General features: G+C 44.0%; 1 protein-coding gene across 1 annotated transcript; it reads right to left on the bottom strand.

The window, feature by feature from the left end:
• Positions 1 to 2,116: 2,116 nt before the first annotated feature.
• Positions 2,117 to 23,677, bottom strand: SCTR (secretin receptor). Its single transcript, XM_040604863.1, has 13 exons — positions 21,163 to 23,677; positions 17,140 to 17,266; positions 14,141 to 14,251; positions 10,143 to 10,246; positions 9,756 to 9,853; positions 8,660 to 8,792; positions 7,315 to 7,468; positions 7,166 to 7,226; positions 6,585 to 6,654; positions 3,768 to 3,859; positions 3,534 to 3,672; positions 3,320 to 3,361; positions 2,117 to 2,301 (listed from the first exon to the last, which is right to left on the bottom strand). Exons 1-13 carry the CDS (start codon positions 21,205 to 21,207, stop codon positions 2,125 to 2,127), a joined length of 1,353 nt encoding a protein of 450 aa, XP_040460797.1. The 5' UTR covers positions 21,208 to 23,677; the 3' UTR covers positions 2,117 to 2,124.
• Between the last annotated feature and the right edge of the window lie 469 nt (positions 23,678 to 24,146).

Raw genomic sequence — 24,146 nt, forward strand, 5'->3', positions numbered from 1 at the left:
CGGTAATTGCATCAGGTCTAATTGATTACATGTTATTATATCTTTGAATCTCTATTTCTTCATTTATGCCGGAAGAAGACACTTGCATTTAAAACAAACAGCTGCTTTGGCTTGGCTGGTAGATGTTTAATGCTCAGACAGGGAACATACAAGTTGTTTCACTCCTCTTGGCCTTACTTGTAGGCCAGAGAGAAAACTAAGCTAATGGTGGTATCTTTTCAGAAGTATCTGACTTGCTAAATGCTCTGGGACAGAGCGAACCCCCGAGAAGGCTGGAGGCTCTACTTGGCTTGGGTAAGTCAGGGAGAAATGAGATCTTTCACGCAAACATGCATGGAGGCGTCTCTCTGTTCTTCCTTAGTCACTTCTGCTCTTCCTTCCACTTGCTTTGGCTAAGTTTTAAAGGACAAATCCAACTCAAAACCTTGCCATTTCCAAAAACTTAAGTTTAAAATTAATTCCTGGAAACACTTGCCAGCTCACTGCTTTATATTTGATTATTTTTTTCCACCCCTCCTGGTGTTAAAAGAGGTCCAGCTCTCCCACTGCTGGGTGACCTGCATCAGCCGGCAAAGCCAACCAGGCAGGGGAGGCTGGAGCAAACACCAAGCCCTCCCTCCTGCCGAGGTGCCCTTCCTCACCTGGCTGCCCGCAGTGCCTGCTTCAGCGGGGAGGATACGGGCTGTGCAGTCTGTCAGAAACAGCAGGAAAAAAAAGACATTTTCCTGAATCTTGGGGTTTGAAACACTGCTAATAGCACTCAAAAACCTGCTCCTGCACAGGTAATTTAACTTTGAAAGCATCCTTAGAATTCTCTGCATGTTTGCCTTCTGGCAAAATGGCAGAAGTCTACCATGATGGTTTGGTGTGAATAAAAGCTGGTTAGAGCAGTTTGGGCCAAGCAGTTGGGGAATGCCTCTAGGTCAGCATTTGACAATGTCATGTAGGTGATTGGGAGGAGGGGGAAGGGTGATAAGCATGCTTGCTTTCTGTTCAGTCATCTTTGCCCTTGAAGAAAACCAACTTGAAGAATTGCCCCAACTAGGGAAGTGCAGATGCAGACTCAGGTAGAAGTCTTGATTGCATTTGACATATGAATTTTTATCCCTTTCCCACTAAAACCAGGGAAATTTGCTTAACAATTTTATCCTTAAGAACGTAAAACTGTAATAGAAGCTCAGATACCTTGTGACAGCGTATCACAGTGCACAGTCTTGCAGATTTCAGCATGCTGAGTGATCATAGACTTTTAAGATTTTTGCCAGCCACTGTGGTGGTGTTTTTCACAAGATAGTTTGTGCTGTCCAGTTCAATTGAGTTTTAAAAGTCTCAAGGGTTTCACTGCTTCCCTTCAAAGACTAGCTGGACAAGTCTTAGAGGTACAGACACAGTAGGAAAAAGCTATCTTAATGAAGTTTTCTTGGCCACCCTTGGAATATGCTATGATAGCTTTTTTACCATTTCAAGAAGATATGAAGATCAAAATTGGACCACTGTTATTTCCAAGGTTTCCATTGTTAGAAGAGGCAAAGGAAGAAAACCATCTGAACCTGCCACTGTCACTGAAGCAATGGATATGCAGTCAGAGGGGAAACTGGAGCTCAGCTGTGCTTTATGTTCTCAGTGTCTATCATTTGTGACCCCAACAGAAAGACTTTGAATGTTGGTAAATTTTAGAGATTCATTAATTTTGCATTTCAAACCCATGGGCTGTGTTAGAGGGTGGCATAACCTTCATAGTACAAGATTGAGTGTCCTGCCAGCTTCAACAGCAGAAGAAATAGAGAACACTCACCAACCTGGCTTAGCCTAGAACATGTTGAAAAGCCACACGGAAAATGAAAGGTCACATTTAAGGTAGAAATAGCAGCTGAAAAATACTGGTGTGGAAAGAAACACAAATGACTATGGCTAGAAGCCCAAGGAAAAGCATAAAGCTTTGGCCCATTTTGCCTTGCAAAATAACTCTGGTGCTACACAGGATATAAATGAACAGATGTGCTTCAAGAATTGTTGATCTATAGCCAAAGCCCGCTTTCAGATGCATACACAAGACTCCCAGCACGGTCCATGGGACTTAACCATGTGTATCTGAGCATGGAGGTATCCTCCAGGTGTATAGTGTTAAAGCACGCTTGATCTTTGGAGGGTTGCTCTCCTGTGCTCTGGTGGGCTTGACCTCACCATCTGCATCTCTTGAGTTAAGCCACTTCCTCCGTTACTTGCTGAGGCACTGAGATGCTGACGCAAGTGTTTGCTTAAATGCCACTGCCTCCATTTTCTCTGAACTTCCAGCTGAACCTGGGTAGAAAGATCACAAAATACTTAGTTCAGCTAGTTTACCTTGGAGCCCTGCATCATGGAGAGCAGTATAACAGGAAAAGGAGAGCAGGTAACCTTTGCCAAGGTTTGGATTTATTTCTTTAACCCCCAGTTTAAGGGGTTAGGGTAGGGCCTGTTTCTTGTCACTTCTACTGATACTGTTGTTGCAGCCACACAATTTTCTGTTAACCTCTTTTTCTGTTTAATTGCATGTTAAAATGTTCACAGTCTAGCTGGCTTTAGTGTTTGGTTTAGATTTTCCCAAGATTTTGATTTTAGTTATAAAAATTGGACAATTTTGTATACTAAGGTAAAAAAAAAATCAGATTTTCTTGAAAACAACTTTTTCTGAACCCTGTTGAAGGATCAGTTGAAGTATTTCAAACCCCTCCTCCATTTCAAAGTGACTTTTTCTTCCAACCATAGGCAATAATGATTTTTTATTCCCTTACAACAACCTCAGGATCTCCCAGGTTTGGATAATTTTTTCCCCACCTCTACCAGCAGCAGCATTTCAGAGCACAAGTTCTAGCCCAGAAGCCTGGGAGTTATCATGCAGCTACAAAGGAATGGTCCCTCTTCCAAAAGTTTTACTTATGAGAGGCCTAATAGATTTGGACTGGATATAGCTTTTGATAAATTCCTTCCCAAGGATCAAGCAAGGAGAACAGCCATAGGATGACAGATAATAGCACCATACATCAGAACCAGTTGAATGCCAGTGTGACCGTGTGCAGGATGGTACTCCCAGCCTCTGTTCCCAGACAGTAATAATGCTATCAGATTTACGAAAAGGCTGCAATAGTTTAGAGGTGAAGTTTGCATCTGGCATACAATTACTTAAGTTTGCCAGATCCAGGAGGTATTTCATGAGTGACATTGGGTAGCTGGGAAAAAAACCCTCAGATAAAACATGCAATTCATTGGAGAACGTATCCTGCTGATTAATAAGGCATGCTTGAGCAATAAAAAAGAATGTTATATACACAAAACTCACCTCACCATTAAGAAAACAATAAAGTACAGCCACGACAAAGCCCTAAAAGATAAAAGAACCATAGCCACAGAATTAGAACTGCAGTTTGAGCTTTTTAGCATCTCAAGGGAAATTGGACAGCTTGGTTTTGCCATTGGAACTCTGCTCTGTTGCAGAGTTATATGTTATACCTATTTTTCTTATTTTAAAGAAATATTAGCTTGTCAAATGTTACCTGGAATGATCCAAGAGCCAATTCGAAAAACAGCTGAATTTCCATTGTGCCACTGCTTGTGTCTTCTGGGAAAAAAGCAAAGATGATGTAGTGGACCCCAAAGAGTGGGATGAGGAGGAGCATTGACTTTGCAAGTCTCCTGAGAATGAAAACAGAGGGGAAAGCCATTGTAGACAGAGCAAGAAGAGCTCAGGTGGGCTCACATGGCATAAAGTCATGATGTAAGGGACATACTTGTATTGGTTGAAATCACTGCTCCGTCCTTCAGGTGAGCTGAGCTTCCTCATCAAGATTCTTAAAATGTTGACAAAAAGAATGAAATTTATCTGAAAAAAACAGACCAAAACACAAAAGGAAGGACATGAAAATAAATAATAATAATAAAAAAAACCCAAATGCCCAGTAAGCATGCACATAACTGCTAGGTATCAGCAGAGCCAGTTTGGGGTGTTTTGGCTGAGCAGGCAGACTAGAGGGGCTGGGGCTGGCCTGTCCATGTCTCTGTCCCCATCCCAGGCCCTGTCCCTGCCACTCCAGCCTGCCCTGAAGTGCTGGCTGCTTTCCCTGCTGGATTGCTGCACCTTTAGTGTGGGGATGGTGATCAGGGCTTATTATCTGGGCATATCACCAAATGGCAGGGAGACCAGGCACATTGGTAGGATCCCTTCTGGTGCCAGGTTCAGACAGCCTCTATGCAGTCTTTGGATGCCAGCAAAGGGACAGCACTGGAGCTGACCATCACTAACCAGGGCTGCAAATGCACTTTGTTCCGTGCCAGAAGACGCAGCATGGTTTGGGACGATGGAGGCAAAGCAGTTAAAAGTGGGGATAGGAGAGAGTGACACTGAAGTCCTTCCTTTTGCATTTTCCCCCTCTGCAAGGGTGGATATCAGATAAAAATGCTGATGTCCTGCTCAGTTTGGGTGAAGGTGGGTGAAGCAATAGCTGGGTTTTTTTCGTTCAACCCTCAGGCAGAGCAGGAGTGGCTGGGGAGGCAGAGCTGGCCTGAGCGTGCCCCTCTCCCGCAGCCAGCATGCAGTACTGGGAAGCTAGTTTGGGTAATCTGCCCTTTGCATGTGGGCTCCCAACATCCCCTGTGCTCCTCCTGCACCCACAGAGCCTACCACAGCCCTTTTGCAACACGCTGCACCATGGCAGGCCCTTATCCCTCCCCTGCTCCTAGAAACACCATCACAGTGGTGCATCCTCTTCATGGTGGTTTGTACATGCCTGTGGGTGATGGAGCAGGGGTCTGAGGTGCTGGGTTTTCCTAAAAGAAGTAGGTCTACTGTAGATGGGACAGATCCAGGATGTCCCTGGATTTCCTGACTTATTGGATTAAGAGGGAGCAACTGTGGCTGTGTGGTCTGGGCTGCTGAGGGTGTCTGGGGAGGGCTGGAAGTTTGGGGAGCTGGGAGGAGCGAGGGGTGGGGAACATGAAGGAAAGGCTGAAATATTCTGGGGGTGTTGGGGGGGGGGGGGAAAGAGGTTCAGGTCTGGGGGTTCTGGGTTCTTTTAACCCACTAGGCCAGGTATGCGCAGTGTAGGCTGAGCAGGACTTTTTGCTGATGAAAACTCCTGGGGGAAGGCGGGACGGTGGGGTTCCTGCTGGGAGGGATTGCCCGCGGGCAGCACAGCAATGCATGTTAGCCTAGGAGCACAAAGGAGTTTATCGGCGTCGATTTTCTACCCTTTGAACTGCTGAGGACTGTGCTGTGAGGAATAAAGAGATTAGATCTGAATTCTGAAGGACTGGCTGTTTGTTTGTCTGTGGCTATGGGCTTGAGAAAAGCCTCTACCTTTTTGGGTAAAGAGGCAGAGCCGTGCTGGCGGCTCCTGCCTTAAGTGGCTAAGCTAGATGTGATCAGGATATTTAGGAAACCTGGAAGGGCATAGTGGGTGGTGGTCATCAAAAGATAAATTAAGATTGTGCTTTTTGCCTTTCAGAATGCCTGGGCTTTGTTGGCATTTAAATAGTGCTGAGTAGCTCCTGGAGCATAAGGGTAGTTTCATTAAGAAAAATAAATGCTATGGCCTCATTAAGTTGATCCTGAATCACTTTTGTGGTCTTCTGCTGATCTTGTGGGCATGAAGGATTGCTCACTGGTAAATGGGAGCAGAACTTTAACCCACCACCTCTGCTGCCTGACTTTCCAAGAGATTGTGCAAGTGTTGCAGTTTCTGTCTTGCAAATATTATGGCTTCTACAGGCAACACAAAACCCTCAACCATCTCTTGGGTTCTCACATGGAGTGTCAGCGGGTTACTTGATAGCCACTAGCAGTATGCGTGTTTCTAGTGCTAGGGCTTCAGATAGGTCATTGCGGAGCGGTGTGTCCCAGAGCATCTCTGCTGGGCGGAACAACTATTTCCAAGAAGCAGCTCCAGCCCCTCGGTGCCTAAGGCTCTGAAGATGAGCACCAGCAAATACTCAGACTGTAAGTGCAGAGTATTATATGTACCAAACTACTGCCTCGTACTGGGTAGGTTCACACTGGGTTTCAGTGCCTGTGCCTTATTTCAGTGAGCAATGCCGTAACAGTGTAATTGTGATCTACTGACATATGCTGCATGCAGCCTGTGAGCTGCTTTCATTGCTGAAAACAAAAGCTAATGGTCATGTAAGGCAAGTTGTTTTTGGCTTTGCTGAGAGAGGCATTGACCGGGAGACACAAAGGTGATTGTACTGAAATGTACAGCCACTTAATTTCTCCTCCAGAGCCTTCCTTGAAACAGTCCAAAACAAGCTTCCACAAGCCAGCCAAGTTCACATGAAATCAACAGGATGTGGAAACCTGATCTTCTTCAGGCTCTTGCTTCTTGGGAGGACACTCTAGCTTTCCTTGTGAACTTAGCTTCGGGGCGTTAGTTACTTGACTAAATCCTGCTGAGCAGAAGTTGCTTAAGCAGTAATTCATGTGTCACACCAGTCCGGGCACATGTCTAAGATCAGTTCAGTAACACACTTCTAAAACATGTTGAGCAAATGATCTCTGACTTCATGATATTTGAAAATACACTTTGAATCTGCTTGTCCCAGAAAAGACTTACAAAAATAGACAAAACTACAGGGCCTCTAATGATCCACCAGGTATTGGCATTAGTGTTAATATCCCAACACCTGTAAAAATAGAAGAGAAGGTGCAGTCAGTTATCAAAACACTGGTGTCTGTTCAAAGAGGTTTAGTCTGTTTTGCACTTTAGATAGGCCCCTATCCCCTTCTTCTACAAAATTATTTTCCTGTTCTCAGTTAGTGATACAACATTGCTGATAAAAACCTGTCCACCTGCACTGGACAAAAGTATATCCTGCCCTTAAAGTACAACCACTGTTCAAAATTTTGGAAGGGAGAAAAGAAAGGAGCAAAGTTTCACCAATCAGAAAGTCAAATACAGATGCTGAAAACCTCATGGGCTGATGAAAATTGAGCCTTTTTCTTAGATTGCTCAGCTGGGTGGGCCTCTACATGCATCCATGCTAGGATCCACACTCACACCACAGCAGGGTAGTAGTTGGTTTGTTTGGTTGACAGTGGTTAGGAATGAGCAGGAGCCCGTGGAGCAGACTGCATGGGTGGGGGCTGCATGCTCCCCCTGGCATGCCACCTTCCCCCACTCTCCACGCAACTTACCCAATATTTTCATGGAGTTGCCTCGCAGTTGCCCATGCGGCCACAAAGACGGTTGGGGCACCTGCAATTGGAAAAGCTAGTTACTGCTCCACAAGTCCCTCCCAAAGGCAAAACAAACCCACATTTATTCTTACTGAAAGAACCAGTACCCCATCCGAGGGTGATGAACCGCCAGAGGAACTTTGTTTCCGAGAAGAAAGAAATAACCAGGAGAGTATGGAGGTACAGTCCCTCCACAAGGAGCCAGCTGTAGTTAGACATGATGCAGTACTGAAAGAAGACCATGGTGAGCTTACACCCAGCCTGAGGAAAGAGAGGATAATTAGCTTCTGCCTGGGTTTGTATCTACCTTCTAACGAAGACAGAGCTGTAAATAAATCTTGGCAGGCAAATGGAGGGATCAAAATGGGTGGCCTCGAGATAGGCATTTACATGACAAGAAAGCAGGGCTGGCACTTGCAAATGCATTAATCAACTGCCTGGATAACCTAATGTGTCATGGACACATAGGTTTGGGTTACTGTCTCGGAGGAGTTTCACTATTACTACCTTATTAGTATCAGTAGCACTAATATCACCTTAGAGAAGCACGTGAATGGTGAATGTATTTATCAGTCTTTTTTTTGCCAAGAAAAAGGGTCGATAAGACAAGTTAAAATTTGCTTAGAATGTTCTTGTTTAGAAACAAAAATCCCGCAAAACCTGGGGGAAAAGTTTTTCTTTGGTTTTTTGTTTCCCTTCCAAAATCTTATCTTTTGGTTTAAAGCATTGAACATCATCTCCAGTGCTCACACACACAGAGACACCCAATTTTCAAGATATTTTGCTGCCAATAAAAAGAAAAAGGAAAAAACAGTCCAAAATTTAGGTGGTTCCTTTTCCAGGCTCTCTGGGTGCAAACCCCTGTCTTAATATCAGGTCTCACACTGCAGTGTAAGTCAGCAATATTTAATATGTTCTTGTACTTTTCCTGCCAGCCCCATCTACTGGGATCTAAAATTCATGTAAGAATCTCCACCCTGGTGGTGTATCCTGTGTTCACAGCCCAAGACACCCGTGTTTAGCTATTTCTGGGTCAATATGCTGAACTCCTGGTGTCTTCTGTGGCCATCTAGTCAATGCAGTCAAAGTGATGAATGCAGGTACCTACTTCAGACTGACCTTGATGCCCTCTGCTCCAATACTTGTAAAGGCATCTATAGCCAGGAGAAACCACACCTGGGTTTCTGTGGTTATGCTCCAGCCTGGCCTGCTTTTGCATCCTTATGCCTCCTTCACCCACACAGAATACCATCAAACAGGGAAATCTCAACCAGGAACAACCCACACAAGAGATCAAGGGATGGAGAAGGGACAGGGCATACCTCTCCTCTCCCGTATCCCCGCATGCTGAATAGAAAGCTGGGACAGAGATTTCCTTCCCTGCATACTAACTACTGCTAGGATCCTGCTGGGAAACTGAGGCATGGAGCAATCTGGAAGGCAGAGGGTTACCGTGTATGCCCTGCAGTAATTTGCATCTTCAGAGGAAAACAAAACAGCATCCTTGATGAAGTTGGATGAGGCTCGCAAAATGAATGATGTGAAGAGATGCATGTGGATGTAGTTTCTTGTACAGCGAAGCCTTCTGTTGCAAAAAGAGAGAAAGATCCTGTGAGGTTACGTTCCTAGCCAATGTGGGCAGCTTGTGGCTGTAAACAGCATGTTCAATCCCTATTAATGCTAAACTGGCAAATTTAGAATGCTGTTTTTCTGTCTGTGAAAGGAAGGCTAAAGCATTTCTCAAGAGGGATATCCTAGAGAAGACCTTAAAAAGCTAGAGTCACATCTGCTCCATGCAGGTACTAAAACAAGCTGAAGGTTGCCAGAAGGATTGTGATTTCACACCAATATACTTGTTCTAGCCTCTCACCCTCCTTTCTGGAGTAACGTGAACCTAAGGTGTTTATCCACACCTGAGTGGATTTATTTGGTTTGCCTGCACAGTGTGCTTGTGTCTGGAATGTTTTCTGTACTAAATCTCCACATAATCTGGGTCCAGAGGCCATGCAGCCTGAAGACAAGTTTGCAAAGCAGTTGAGGTTCCTTCTGCCTGGAGGTGCAGCCCTGACACTTACTGTAAAGGAAATTCATTTCACTGAATAAGCAGCAAAGTACAAATTCCAGGTTATAAGGATGTGTGAAGAAAAGCTGACTGTCAGATCACTGCTGTAAATCTGAGACACCTTCCCAGAAGTCAGTGCAGCAGCACGTAGAGCAAAGTTTTAGCCACAGTCTCGAGTGGGGAAAAGACACTCTTCCCAAGGGACACTGAAGTCATGGGAAGACCTCTGCAGGGAAGTGGTGCAAGTGCCAGTCTGAAAAATACATCCAGCTACATTTTGAAAAGGACAGGGGAGCACAATGTGAGGAACAGCCCTGACATTTTCTGGGAGACAAGACTAAAAGGTCATTTTTGTTACTGATTTCTGTGAAGGTTTTCAGAAATACTTCCATTTTTAACTTGCCCTGAAAGCCAACAGAAGGATCTGTGTTGGCTGACATGACCAAAAGTCCTGGCCAAATGCCAGCCAGAGATGCTTCTCCTCACCTGAAAGAGGCCAGCACCGCTAAGGCTATCATCAGCGTCACAAGGGAGGTGCAGTACCCGATGGTGTACATGGTCTTCAGAATCATGAAATAGGAACGCTGCAGGGGAACATGTATTTTTACATCTTTACCTTCGACTGTCTGGTAGAAATCAGCCCATACCAAGAGAAAGATGTCTCCTCCTATTTAACAAATTTTCTTGTAAAATCAGCTACTGAAATTTTATCCCAAGCAACCTGTTCTGATAATTTGGAGGAAGTGTTTATGCTGAAAAACATCTGTCACAATAACCCCACCTGAGTTAAATCATAGCATCATTCAGTCTTAACAAGTTCCTCCCCCAGAGCCCCAAGGCAGCAGATCTGTGGTCACAGGCACTCAGACTCACTCTTGCCTCGTTTGCTGTGTCATTGACATTGTAGCCACAAGCGATATCAGGTCTTGGATATGGGTCTGACCAACCTTCGCTTGTACAGTTTCGGTAGACAAAACCTGTGTGGTAGCAACAAAAAAAAGACAAAACCAAGTGTGATCATTTCTGATTGTTTCTTCATTCTCCTTGGGAGTCAGTAACAAACATGTAGGTTACTCCAAGAGCAAAGAGAGTATTGTCCCCAGGCAGTGCACTCCGCATAGCTGGTGGTGAAATGCAGCTGAGCTAATTATGTTGTTACTTGCCCAGTGTACTTGTGTGGGTCATAATATTGTTTGCCCGCTCACAGATGACTGTGATGGATGTGTTTTTATTAATTGCAACATAAATAATACTGTTCAGTACAGCTGGTGTTTCTTGGCCAGTATTCCAAGACCAGCAAACACGTGACTTGTTCAGTCACAGATTCATGCTCCACGCAAACCTGCTACTTTCCTGAATGCTCCCACCTCCTTACTGTGCTTTGTCATGGTCCAAAGAGAACACAAAACCTTAGATGGTCACAGATTTTTAGTGAGATTTAAATGAAAACCAAAAAGCTTGATCCCACAGCCAGGTCTGGGCATTATCTTACACTGTTGATTTCCTCCTCCCTTACGTGCAAATTAAAGGCTAGGATGGGATTTCCCTCACTTAAGTTAGACTTCTAAAAGCTAAATTCTTGAGTCCAACTGTGTTCCTCATGGCTGTCTTACTAGTCAGTGGAGAAAAAGAGGCATTTGCAGAATTCATCTCATTTTCAGACAGACATCGGCAAAGGGCAGTTTATCTGACCCACTTCTGCTGGGATGACTGACTTTTAGACTCCTAAAGCTGAGTGAGATGGATCCCCAGCAAGTTGCATGTGGTTGAGCAGGGCAGGTTCAAACATGTCCATATTCATGTTTGGTACCATAGTGAAAGCGGAAAGTCCTGCCCTGCACACCTTACAATCTCATTGGAAGAAAATGACCCTAGCAGGCATGTAGGTTACGTGCTGAAGAGAAGAGAAACTTCCACAAAGAAGTAAAACCGCTGCTGACTGTCCTAATCATGTTGATCTGTCAGGTAGGAGCCACACTTGAGAAACAGTGAAATCCTGGCTTTGCTGTAGTAATGGCAATACTAGCAAGGACTTAGGACCTGAAATCAGCAGCCCTTCATAGCAGAAGCCTTGCCAGAAGACACCATAGAAGTCTGGTTTTGCCCACACATTTAACCGTGGGGACTCCAGGGCATCCAGTTCCAGCAAAACATCCCCACAGTGTTGAGGATTGGAGGGAGATGCATATACAGCAGTGTTTGGCACTGGTTTATGCTCTTTAGAGCCCTGCTGGGACTGTCAGGACAAAGTCAGGGCTCCTGCTACCTCTGGGCTAATTCTGGTGACCTGACAACGTGTCTGCACTGGATTTGAACTCACTTCTGTAAAACTGCAAGGTACAGGAAACATGCTGAGACCTCCAAGTGGGAAGAACTCTGGGTATGTCAGTATCAGACCATTAATATGATGCTTTTGTGAACATCTTGTTCCAGCTTAGCATCTTTGAAAGGGGCAGGCTTGCTTTTGTAGCCAGATCTTCCATGCCCTGCTGTAGTGCAGCAACAACAGGAGAGAAATAGCTCTCCCAAACAGTTCTCCCCAACCTGCCTTGGCACTCAGCAAGGGAGCAGTATGATGGCAAATTCTCTACTTCAGCTTCAATTGTTAAGACACACGTACTAACTCGGAGTATTGCATGTATAAATATGCCTGTAACTGTTTTTAGCCTGAGGATGTCACAGTAGATCAGACAAGAGGTGAATTTCTGTGTTGGTGTGTGCATGCAATTGTGTTATATGCAAAGCATGGGAAATAATGCAGGGCATATTATGTTGATGGATATAAGCAAAATTTTAACAGTGCTGCTTGCTTATGGGTGACACACGGTGGGGAAACTGCAGCATGTTCCACTCAGAGCAGACTCAGGTCCACACTGTGTAAAGATCTGTGCTTGGTGTTTACTGGTGCCTTAGAGGCTTTTGGAGTTGCCTAGGCAAGGGGGAACAGGGACTAAAGGGATGGCTGTGAAACTGGGGCCATCTGATGGGGCATTTTCTGGCTCTGAATCCCCACACCTTTCCTCATTTCTTGCCTGAGACACAATGTGCGGGTCTGGATGTGAACTTGGTTCCAGTATTATTTTGTTTCTTTGGTCTGTTATGTGGGAAGGGGCCAGACAGTCTGGGCTGTAAATGCAAGCCTAGATGTCAGCACAGAGCTCAACAGCATGGAGACCAGGGTTTGGTCAGAGCTCAGAGCTATCTCTGTCCCTGAACATATGGGTCTTTGGCGTTTGTGGCTGCCCATCTGCTTTGTAAGTGGTGAGGAGAGAAAACTTCTATTTTTTCTTTAAGCAAACAGATTTTTGTTTTTCTTTTGCAAAATTGCTTCAAACAGGGCAATGACTGTAGCAGTAATTAAATGCAGGAGTCACAAGGCAACCGCAAGTATAAGATCAGAGAAGAATGTGGCTATGAGAATAAGAATAAACTATTGCTGACTTTGACTCAAAATGCCAGACGCAGAGGCCGAAATAAGATGCAAATGCCAATGGACCATGTCTTTGGTTTATGATTTGAACACTGTCACTCTGATTGTTGCTTATCAGAAGTGGTTCAGCTCTCAGCTGCTCGATAAAGAGGGCAACTAAAGTTTAAAGCTGTTAGACTATCTCCAAGATAACCCAATGCACATTTGAGATGCAAGCATGACCTTTGGACGTACAAATTCCTGTTTTCTGCCCGGTGCGAAGGCCAGAGGCAGGGAGCAGTTCCCTCTAGCGGCTGAACCAGCAAGGAACCAGCAAGAACCAAATTTCATGCATTTACGGTCCAGCATCACTATGCTAAGGATTTGTGAACACATGCCAGATGGATGATTTCTTCAGCGATCTGTGTCCTTGTGTAGTTTATCCTCTGTCTTTAAACCAGGCTACAGGATTCAATGGGCAGCTACTGTTTGTGTGTACAGAAAGTAGCAGGGTATTTATTTTAATCTGAATGGCTCATGTCTGATTTTATTTAAAGAGTACTAAGTGCTTCTCCTCTGATTTATCTAATCTTTATTAGACAATCTAATACTTGTCTCCCATTCCTCCCTCCATAAAATGAATCTGTATGCTTTTCTGTAAGTAAATTAATCCATGTCCTATAACCAAAGAATGCAAAACCCTCTTCCAATTTGAGTTATTAACTCGCTAAAGAGAAATGTAAGCACGTTTCTTGGGCATTGCTGAAAATGAACAGAAAGCAAGCAGGGAGTCCTACTTGATAGCTTATGATTACTGTAGCATTCTGGAAATAAATTTCACTTCATTTCTAGCTTAGAAAGACAACAAATGTTGCTTGAGCTTATCTCTTTTTAAGTTGTTTGGTAACTGAACCTGAGTTCCCTTGAACATGCGCCACTTGTGTGGAGCTTGTCACAGCCAAGGGACAAACCCACAGTGCAGTCTTCCTCTTGATGAAGGCAAAAAAGGGATCTTTTTCCCCTACCTGCCTGGCTGTTTTCCCAAAACTTGTATGAACTTAACTGTGTGTGAAATTTTGTCTCCGTCAAGCTCAGTTGAGATCAGCCACTGGCTCTAGGAATTATTAGAAGTGGAAAGACAGGCAGAAATACATAAGCACTGAGCCTGAGTGAAGAAGAATCTTTCCCTTAAGAAACCATGCTAAAACCCTGCTTTTCAATATAGCATTTGCTTCCTGCACTTTTTTCCACCTGGCTAAGAAAAATAAACATCTTGCTACTTTAATTCCAGGCTTTCGCACATCTAGCTTAGTGTTGGAAGTGGAACTGCTAAGTGACCATCAGCTGTTAAAAGAAATAGGGACACAATTTCACTTCAAGTTCAGACCTGACAGTGGCATCCCTGTACATAACATTTTTAGTCAAAAATACCTGAGCAAGAAAAGCATATTTTCAGTGTTACCTTTTTTCCCAGTCAGCATCTGGAAGAATTGAGGGCAGTGAGCACTGACAGTCTGTCCCACGGCAGATGAAGGCCAGCAGCTCATGTTATCCCACATTCCAACACATCTGCCTGTGGAGGGGGCAACAATGAAATACCATGCACCATCTCCCAGTGACGAAACACTGTGAGACTTCTCCCAACAATGAAACACTATGAAACATCTCCAAGCAATGAAACGTCTCCCAAGGACCAAGGCAGCTAGAGGAGCAAAGATGCTCAGTACTCTGAAAAGCAAGGTGGATGAGATAGAGCAAGTCCTGCTGAGACCTGTCAAGACTTGGATGGGACAGAACAGGTCCTACTTGCTTCAAACCAGCCCCAGCAAGTTCCATGCCTGTCCCATTCTGGTCCTTGACTCCACTGGTCTGTACTAGCCAGAAAAGAGCAACTTGGGGCATTGTGAACTTTGCATCAGGCCTTTGGCTAACCCTCTGTCTCCTGGTAACTATTGAATGGCCCTGGAAAGATGAAGGAAACCAGATGTGAGTTTTTTATCCTACCTTTCTGTCTTTCTAAAGCTTCCACTTTCACCCTAATGTTTTCCTTCCATACCCCTTTTGTAAACAGAAAAAGATACAACTTGACTAGGAGTTTAAACAGCTTCAGAATGATACTAGGGAAAGGGCAGAGAGGAGCAGTATTGATGTCATCCTGTTATCACCATAGATACACCTCTGCTTGTTCCACCAACAGACCACTCACTGGGCTTGGCCACAGCTCTCAATAGCTTTTTTGCTTCAGGAGAACAAAACTTTGCCAAGCTCTGTCAGTCCTTGGGAGTGTAAAGGGAAGGTCATCACATTTACAGGCCTGGGCAAAACATGGATACACTCCAATATGGTGGCAAAATCTGACCATACTGATTTTTTTTCCAAGGCCAGGCCTCTGATAGTATGACATACCTGTTGGAGGACCCAGCTCGGAGGAGCCGTTGAACCTGGAGTCCTGCTGGATTCCCTGCAGTCACAAGCCTGTGGCTCAGTTGCCCTCCCTGCACCTTCTGCCACCCAAGGCCTCTATCAGACTGACTGCCACTGCCCAGATTCACCCCATTTCCTTCAGTTAGGCATGAGAGCTCCTTATTTTAAGGCTGGGCTTGTCATGGTCCCCTCCTACAGTCAGGGTGTGAGGAAGGCTTTTCCAGCTGTACCCTTGCCTTGGCTGTGTTGCCTTCTGACAAGGCTGGTAGACATGCATCAAGGAGCCAATGGTCAGTGGAGCACAGTGTGACAGTGATCTCAACTTAGACATCTTGCTTAGGTGCTAGAGACTGGCATGGATGAATTTTGGCCTGTGGTGCAGAGTGTTAAGAGAGAAGACCTACAGATGATGCCCTTTGTGCTACACAAAAACTGCAATCCTGGCCTTTCTTGTTTTGCTCTTCTCCAGACATAGGCTGAAATCATTCAGGCTGGTTCCCTTTTGCCTCTGCTTGTCATTAGTTTTAGCAAAACCTTCTCTTTGGGTTTTGTAATGTGACGGGGAAAAAAAGAGGCCAGAGGAGCATGCCAAGACTACTGTACACCTGGCGGGTCCTGACATGTGCCAAATGACCTGCATGCTCACTGAAAGTGGAGGGGAAGAAGTGCTGAGCGAGCACTCTTCAAACACTTCATGCTTTATAAGGCCAGCCTCTCTCAGCCTGCAAAAATATTTACATTTCTAGAAATGTGTTGATTTCCTCCTGCACAACAGTCCTAGTGCCTGGAAATACAGAGCTTTTCACAGCCAGGGCGTTTCAACTCTGATGTCCCCACCTGTGCCAGTGTGTATAGGACTTGGTAACCATTTACTTCCAAGCAACAGTTTAACAGCAAATGATACATCACCTTGGGTGACATTTATGCCTGGCTGTGCTGCATTGTTTGGATTATTGAACCTTCATGCCAATGCCACTGGCATAAAGCCCCCAAATCAGACTCAGTGCACAGAAAAAACACAGTAAAATTATGATGTTGGGATGATCTCTGCCCAGGAGAAGAAAACAAAAACCAGCTGAGCCATTCCTCCTGCAGGTGGGCTTCTTGCCATTCCTCATGGAACAAAGCCAGTGCCACCCACCCCTGCCTAGCTAAAGAGCTTCCTGGATGGAGGCAGAGTACAACAGCACCTCCCTGGCATCCCTGTGCTCTTCAGGACCTCCCTCAAGCAGCAAATAGAGCACCCCCCCAGCAGAAGTACATGGTGTCACCATGACCAGAGCTCCAAGACCTCCAGCAGCTTCCCTCCCCTTTCTCCCTGCACCTGAGAGAATTATCCCACCTTCGCTCATGCACAAAAAGGAGCATAACCATGACTTGAGTTATATTAATGCAACACTTCTCCCTTCTCCAAGCTAATGCTATCAAAAGCACAGAGTCTCTTTTTCCTTATACTGCAGGAGCATAAGAACTTTGTGCTTGATTCACCCTCAATTAATCAGTCCTGTGTGTTTATGCCACTTTCACAGAGATGTGAGCATCACAGCAGAGATGGCACCATGGAAGCTCTGTTATGTGACAGTAAGTTAGAGCAAGGAGGAAGCAATGAGGACCTTCAGGCAACATGATTCAAATGTTGGCTGTTGGTATTCATTGATTCTGAAAGCATAGTTAAGTAAATTTGCACTTACTGGGCAGACTTTGTAAAAATTTCCTTGCCCAAGGTGAGAAGAATTCCAAATCCTCTGCAATTTGCAAGATTTTGTTGCTGATGGGCTCCCTAGTTGTGAGGACTGCAGTTGAGCAGCTGAGTAGAAGGCTCCTACAGCTCTTGCTGTCACAGGTCAAAATCCCACTCTCAGAGCCTTATAACAGATCTTACCTGTTTTTCTGCTCCTAAATGAGAGATACATATAGGGTGCATGCCTTCTGTGGGAAGGAATGTGGGGTTGTCTGATTGTGAGTCCACGTAGCTCTGTGAGTCCACGGAGCTCATCTGAGAGTGGTTTTTATCATGCATATTAATTCAGCCTTTACCTGAGCTCAGGAGCAGATAGTTTTCAGTTGTTCCGTTCTTCACCTCCAGGGAAAGCGTCTCAGCACAGTTTTCTTCCTCCTTTTTCAGGACACTCAGGAGGTCACAGACAGGTGGGACAGCTCTGATCTGCAAATTTTAAAAGCAGTGGAATCAATTTGCCTCTTATAACTTACATCCCCTTGACAGGATTTACCCTTCTTAGGCTCATATTTCTCATGCAAGCCAATCAATATGTGGGCAATATTTCCTTGAAATGTAGTCTATTTTCCTAATTAAGTCTGCTTTTTTTATCATAGCAGCAGGCAAGCACAGACTGAGTTTCTGCCTTCTCCTTTTTGCTGACATTACTGTTATTGAGAAAAATGTGTTATTCTGGGAAAGTAAACACATGAGCAGGATGCTCTTCCAAAAGACTGCAGAAACATCCAGGGCACTGCTGGACTCTCCTAGAGCAACAAAGAATTACTCACTTGCCCCTGGCAGTGTTACACCATAGACCTGGCAGGTCATTTTTCCTGGCAGAAGTGATCCAGGTATGCCCACTGGTTGCAGACCACCCAAGCCTGTTTCACTGCTGCCGATTACGAAGCTGCAGGAGCCAACCTGAAGGCAGAATCTCGCCCTGATTCTTGTGAGAACCTAGACAGTAATTTGCTCTAAAGTCGTTTTCTCATCTTCCCGTCTTGCCCTAATCCTCCTTTCTTACAAAGCAGTGTGGAAGTGTTAGTCTTAACTCAATCCTCACGTAGAAATTAAATGTGCAGTTCATTGTATGTGTAGCTGAACCTAACTGAATGTACAAAACAGCTACTGACCATTAAAATGTCATGTATTAAAAATCATTGCAAAATTATTTGCAGGACAAGGTCCAAGTTGTTATGTCTTGCAGGAAAAAAGTACTTGTACCATTATTTTACCAGTTTCTGTTATTTTTTACAATAAAAATACTGAATATAAGTGGGTTCCCATTAAAAAGAGTTAAGTAATTCCTCCCTCATGAACAAAACCAAAAATCGATCAATTTCCACTATGGAACTCATAGGTACATATATATCTATATATGCGTATGTATATACACACATACTTAAAAGATTAAAAACAAGTCATCAGGATCTATTATTTGAAAATTATCAGACAGAATTTTTTAATGTACTTTATGCAGGAAAAGTTAACCCAGCAGCATCATATTACTACTCAACCTAATCAATCTTGTAGCACTGCTGATCACTTTCAGATTAGATTTAGGAGAAAGAATGATTACTGAAAACCTTGTAATGAGAATTATTACTTTTCTACAATTAAATTTTAGCCTAACAGACATCAGCAACTATATTCCCACTCGTTTCGGCTGGAAGTACTCTGGGTATTGTATTTCTGAACAAAGTTTGATCTTTCCAGCAGTGTATCATGCCTCATCTAATTGGTCTGTTGTGTTTAACTTCAGCATCTTTCTCCCTTGTCTTTGTGCATTATGAAATAAATAAACTGAAAGCCATTTGATTTTGCATAATGTAATGAATTTTCTGGAATCACACATGCAAAAAATTCAGATGAAATAAACTATCCTCTGATGCCAGGACTTAAATGCATTTGTAATGCATGCAACATTTGGGAAAAAAATAATTTTAAAAGCCGCTTAGTCTTTGAAAAAACAGAAATGTCTGACTGGCGTAACATGTCTAAAAAAACATAATTGCATTTAGTAGTTTCAGTTGTTAGCTGAAGGTTGAATTTGACAATTTCTAAATAGTGACAGGTTTTTTTAAACTTCCATTATTTATCATTCTATTCTTTATATTTTATTATGATAGTAAAACAATTCAGCACATTTTCAGAGTTCACAAGTACAAATGTGACAATTAAGACCAACAACATACTTCTGCTGTAGTATCTCTGTCTACAAGTTGCTGTGAAAATATGTTAAAAAACAATATTACTGCTGAACATTTGAAGTTGCCGACAGAATGGGTCTGGTTTGGACGCAGAGTATTGAAGATGATACTGAACATACATAAAAATAAATGCCACCAATCACATTAGTAACAATCTCAGAAACAGGAAAATTCTTCATCTTAAATAAGCTTACACATCTTGTGGGCACCATTTTCTTTTAAGAAATGTAGGTCCTAAGAAAGCTTTTACTCAAGAAAGATTTAAAGCCTATGTTATTTCTTTATGACTAGCATGAGGCCACATGCTTTTAGCACGTTCAGCTGTGAAGACCATGCTGATGCTCTGACGCAGCATTATTTTCTTACATAAAATGTGTTGCTCAAGCAGCAATGTGGTGTAGTTAATGCTTTACAATTGCTGTTTTAACCCACCAGGTGATGTCCACCCTATTCTTCTGATCAAGTAGATATCACTGCCTGGTAATAGACATGTGGGGAACAGGCTTTTAAACCCAGAGGAAGCAAAGAGCCTCCAGGTGCTAAAGACCTTGTTTTCCACAAATGCTGTTGCTTGGTTGGTCTTTGCCAGTGCTGGCATCTGATGGGACAGGCTGGGTGCGAGTGGGGCCATTGCAGGTCTGCTGCCACTGTCTGCTGGGTGCTGCAAAATCCCACTTCCCATGGCACGGCCAGGTAACCCAGCTCTACTATCAGCTGCACTCAAGTCTTGCTCATATTTGCCATCCGCAACTGGGAGCAAACAGTGTGTCCCCACGCCTTGAAATCAAGGAGGTAAATGGGCTTCTCTGTGCATGGTTTCTTTGTCTCTTCCCGAACAGTTCACTGAAACAGCTCACAGCCCACAGGCTGTCAGATTTTCATGAGGTGGCAAGACATCCTCATATTTTCTTTAAAGACAATATAAGATACCAAAACCATTCCAAACAGAAATAGCTGTGATAACTGGATGTCCAGAACGGGTGGAAAGCTGCAGTTTGTGACATTGTCAGCAACAGCCCACTACAGTTTTTAACCTGTGAAAGGAATAGATCTAAACACTACTTAATATAAATAATATTTGCAGCCACAGAATTCCCAGCTATTTATTTTGAAAGTAAGTGGGTTTAGTTTAATGAGAGGATTTAAAGGAGAACAAAAGATGCCTGGCAAAATCAAAATAGATATTTTGAAGGATTAGAAAAAGAACAAGTGGAAGGAGACGCTCTCGGTGGCACCCCGAGCAATGACATCTATTTACAGAGTCCTTTAGATAGAATCTAAGAATAAGAAACCAAAATTACAAGAAAACCATCACAGTCACTATTTTTATTGTGGAAGACAATCAAAAGGAAAAAAAACATTTGCAGATTGCATTCACTCTGCAATTAAAATGTCTAGGCAGAGCTCAGGTTTTCTTGGAGTTTGAACCAAATTCCCTGCTGGGACAGACAGACTGATTTTTCCATTAGTTGCAATGAAACAGTGATTTTTTTACAATTGCTAAGAGTTTGCTCCTTTCCCAATTTCTCACACCCAAGCTGGACATATTTCAGTCTGGGTTTTATATGCTTTCAAAATCTGAATAAACTGAGCAGCACCTGGACGTCACAGCCCAGGTTCAGCTGTTCTTCCTGACCCGTCTGAGCACGCGGAGCTCAGCAGCAACAATCTGCCACATAAATTCCCAGTAAAGTGATAAAGCTAAAAGAAATAAACCAAACTTTGTGTGTCAAACATCACTTTGCATCCCTTCAGTCTGAATCAAGGGAAGCAGTGGCAGTCGTAGGTGTTCCCCTTTAGGGAATTGCTTGCTGGTGTAAATCAGCAAAGCTTCTCTAAATGGCATCAAATCTTTTCTCCTTCATCACAGAACCTGCTATGTTTACCAAAGCAGGTTAGTAACACTGCTGTCTTTATAATAGGTGGGGAAACTGAGGCACCCAGCATCTAGCCATATGACCACTGTCAATTAGTGCAGGAAGCAGCAGAATCAAGAAGGAAATAAAAAAATCCCAGGCTCTACACAGACCTTTTTAAACAAAGACACCACAACTTCATGGAATAGAGGTGCGCACACTCAGACAATATGTGATTCCATGCAATTGGGAATAAATAGCTCTGAGCACCTACCAGTACAGTTGAAATCCAGAAGATGATCACCCAGACAGTCCACATAGTCAATCACAGTCTGTTTCTTTCATCCCTCACGCATCAGAGGTCACTGGTCTGTCTGTATGCTCTCCAGTTTGGTTCCTAGCTCCTTTCACTTCGTCCCTTTCCCTCCTCCTTTTTTTCCTTCCCAGCTTTGACCATCCTTAGCCAATGTTTCTCTCCAGCTGCTGAGCCCTAGAGAGCATCAGCAATGACAGGACACCTCCCATCCCCCTCCATCTTCCAAGCTCTCCTCCTCCTCTGCAGAAACCTCCTGTCCCAAGAATAACAGCACCTCGCTTGAGCATGGTCCTACTATCGTTTGCCTTCCCTCCTGACTATTATTCACTGGTATCAATGGGTGTCCTGGGGAATGATCATTCCTCATGCTCCCATGATAAGGGACTGAGCAGGACTGTAGTGTAAGATGTCAGTCCCCCAATGGCAGAGGCAATCAATCAGGGGGAAACAGAGTCCTGGAATAAGTGCCCTGCTGAGAAACAAGAGTTGGAGGAATGCGATTCAGGCTGCCTGCGCTGCCTCTGCTCTCCACAGCTCTGCACATGCCTCCCGCAGGGAGCACACATCCCAGAGAGCCAGAAATCAGGAGGCTGGCAGAGCCTGCTGCAGGAAAGCCGGCTACCCGCACCTCCCATCAAGCCCAGGCAAGCACAGCTGCCAGAGCTGAAGACAACCTTGAGTCTGGGATAGGTACCAGAGAAAGGGCAAACAGGGGACCTGCTCTTCCCACCCCTTGCAATGCTGAATGCTCCTGGGGCTTCACTATCTCATCCAACATCCAACATCCAACATCCAGAGAAACAACCAGTCTGCATTTCTTCCCAATGCTATAGGTTGCAAGATGTCATCACGTTTGGATCCCTGTGTACCTTGTTGGTGTGATACAGATTCCAGCTGTCCTGGGTTCCCCATAGGCAGTTCCTCAGGAGCCCCCTTTCCCTGGCAGCAGAGCGCTCTTTTGTTTTTCCAGGTTTTGTTTGTGTGGCAGAACCATTGTAAAGGGGATGTGTGCTTACCCTGGCTGTGGGCTCCCAGCTGCCAAGGCAGGCACTCTAAACCCTTGCTTGCCAAGTTCACTTGTGGCTCAATAATGAATATGTCTTTTAAAAAGTGCCGAAGTTTGCACCATGCACTAGTGCTCTTTCTCAAAGCACTGTAGTCCTCAGGTTGTGTCAAAACTTCTTTTACTACCTATTCCAATTTACCACTTCCCATCACCCCAGACAGGTCAAATGTGATGTGGTGCTGCCCAGAATGAGGGTGTGCTCCAGTTCTACCAGTAGAGTCAATGACTACGGCCATAAAACATATGGCTCATTACTTGTGCACTGAAAATCTGGCCATTGGATTGAGCAAGTAATCTGCTGAGTAGCACCATGAAGGAATCCGGGTTTCCTAGTGAATGCTGCCCTTTCCCATGCCAACTCTGACCACAGTAACTCCAGCTCATCTCTATATGTGCTCCTTAGGACCATTTAATTGCAATGCTCTTTGTTTCCCTACACACCACCCTCATTTCTCCCCACATGTCCAGAGCAGGAGTCTGGCAAGTGGCAGTGTTTGCTCTAACCCCGCACTATGTCTGTCCTGCCCTGCTGCCCGGTTTGTGTGTGCTAGCTACCCAGCTGGCACGCTCACACAACACTTGCCCTTGCAATGGGCAAACGGCTCAGTCTTTGTTGCCCCTGTCCACACTAAACTTGTAGCGATTTCCATTTCTTGAAGAGCTCTGCTTTCCTGCAGAGTTTGGTTGAAATTGGTCAAAGGGTTAAACTGTTGTTTAATTGTTAAAAGGGGGTCTGAGAGGCAGCCAGACAATATCATTACAGTAGTCTGAAGAAACCACATTGGCAATGCTTCATCATCTCAGTGGGGTGCCAAGTCATTCTCTCTCTTCCTTTGGATGAAGGAATATTTTATTATTTCATTCATATTGTAACAGCTTCCGCTGAAAGCCACTGCTCTTGCTCGTGTTTGTGCAATTGAGGGAGCTTTGCTCCTGAACGTGCTTTCGAATGTGGAGCATTTTCTGAAATAGGCGATGGTTACCCGGGACTTTCAGAGAGACGATGTTGGACTTAAATACCAACAGTGTGAATGAAGAGCTTAGTATTTTGTGACCCTTCCTTTATATTCGTGTGTAGGCTGAGCGTCTGAAGGAAGCTGGATGCAAAATAAAACCTGGAAAATTTTCATCTGTGCAAATCATTGCTTGACTCGCAGCACAGCAGATGTCAGTGCAGCTGGACAGTTTGCAGCAGGCTGCGAAACCTCGGAGCAGCAGCAGACTACAGAGAATAGTTACCAAGAATTCACATATCCTGAAATTACATGTTTGTTTAATTAAGCAATGTAGCATTGCACTTGGCTGCATGCACCTACCTTTATTCCTACTCCATATATCTATTTTACATTTGTCACAGCTGCAATTTCTTTCAAGTCTGTAATCTAAACCAGAAATAAAACATCAGAATTTGTTCATGCAATCTTGAAAGACTTTTAATTGTAACTTTAGGAGTAAATAAAATAAATTACTTTGCTTTGTATTACTCTGGTTGTAGGAGTGTTTACTTATCAAACACTAACCAACTTTGATGTTAAATATTTATCTATTAATACTTAAAATTTCTGTTAGTGCTTCAGCCTAATAATTCATTTTTCTCCCTCCTTTGCTAAATAATTAAATTGTTTGCAATGCCTCTATTACAGCTTCACAGTCAGGCCACATATTTTTCATCTGATATTTGCAGTACAGAGATAAAACTGAGGTGAGAATCACCTATTTAAATCCTAGTTCACAATCTTTATTTAAACTAGCCTTCCCAAGAAAATCTGCAGATTTGTTGGTTGATAATCTCCTCTTTTCACCTACCTTTTCCACTGATTTGCTACCTCTTAGGGAAACCTTAGAGAGCTTTTCCAGAGGTGCATCATACTCAGCT

The sequence above is a fragment of the Falco naumanni genome, chromosome 8 (assembly GCF_017639655.2).
Source record: "Falco naumanni isolate bFalNau1 chromosome 8, bFalNau1.pat, whole genome shotgun sequence".
NCBI lineage: Eukaryota > Metazoa > Chordata > Aves > Falconiformes > Falconidae > Falco > Falco naumanni.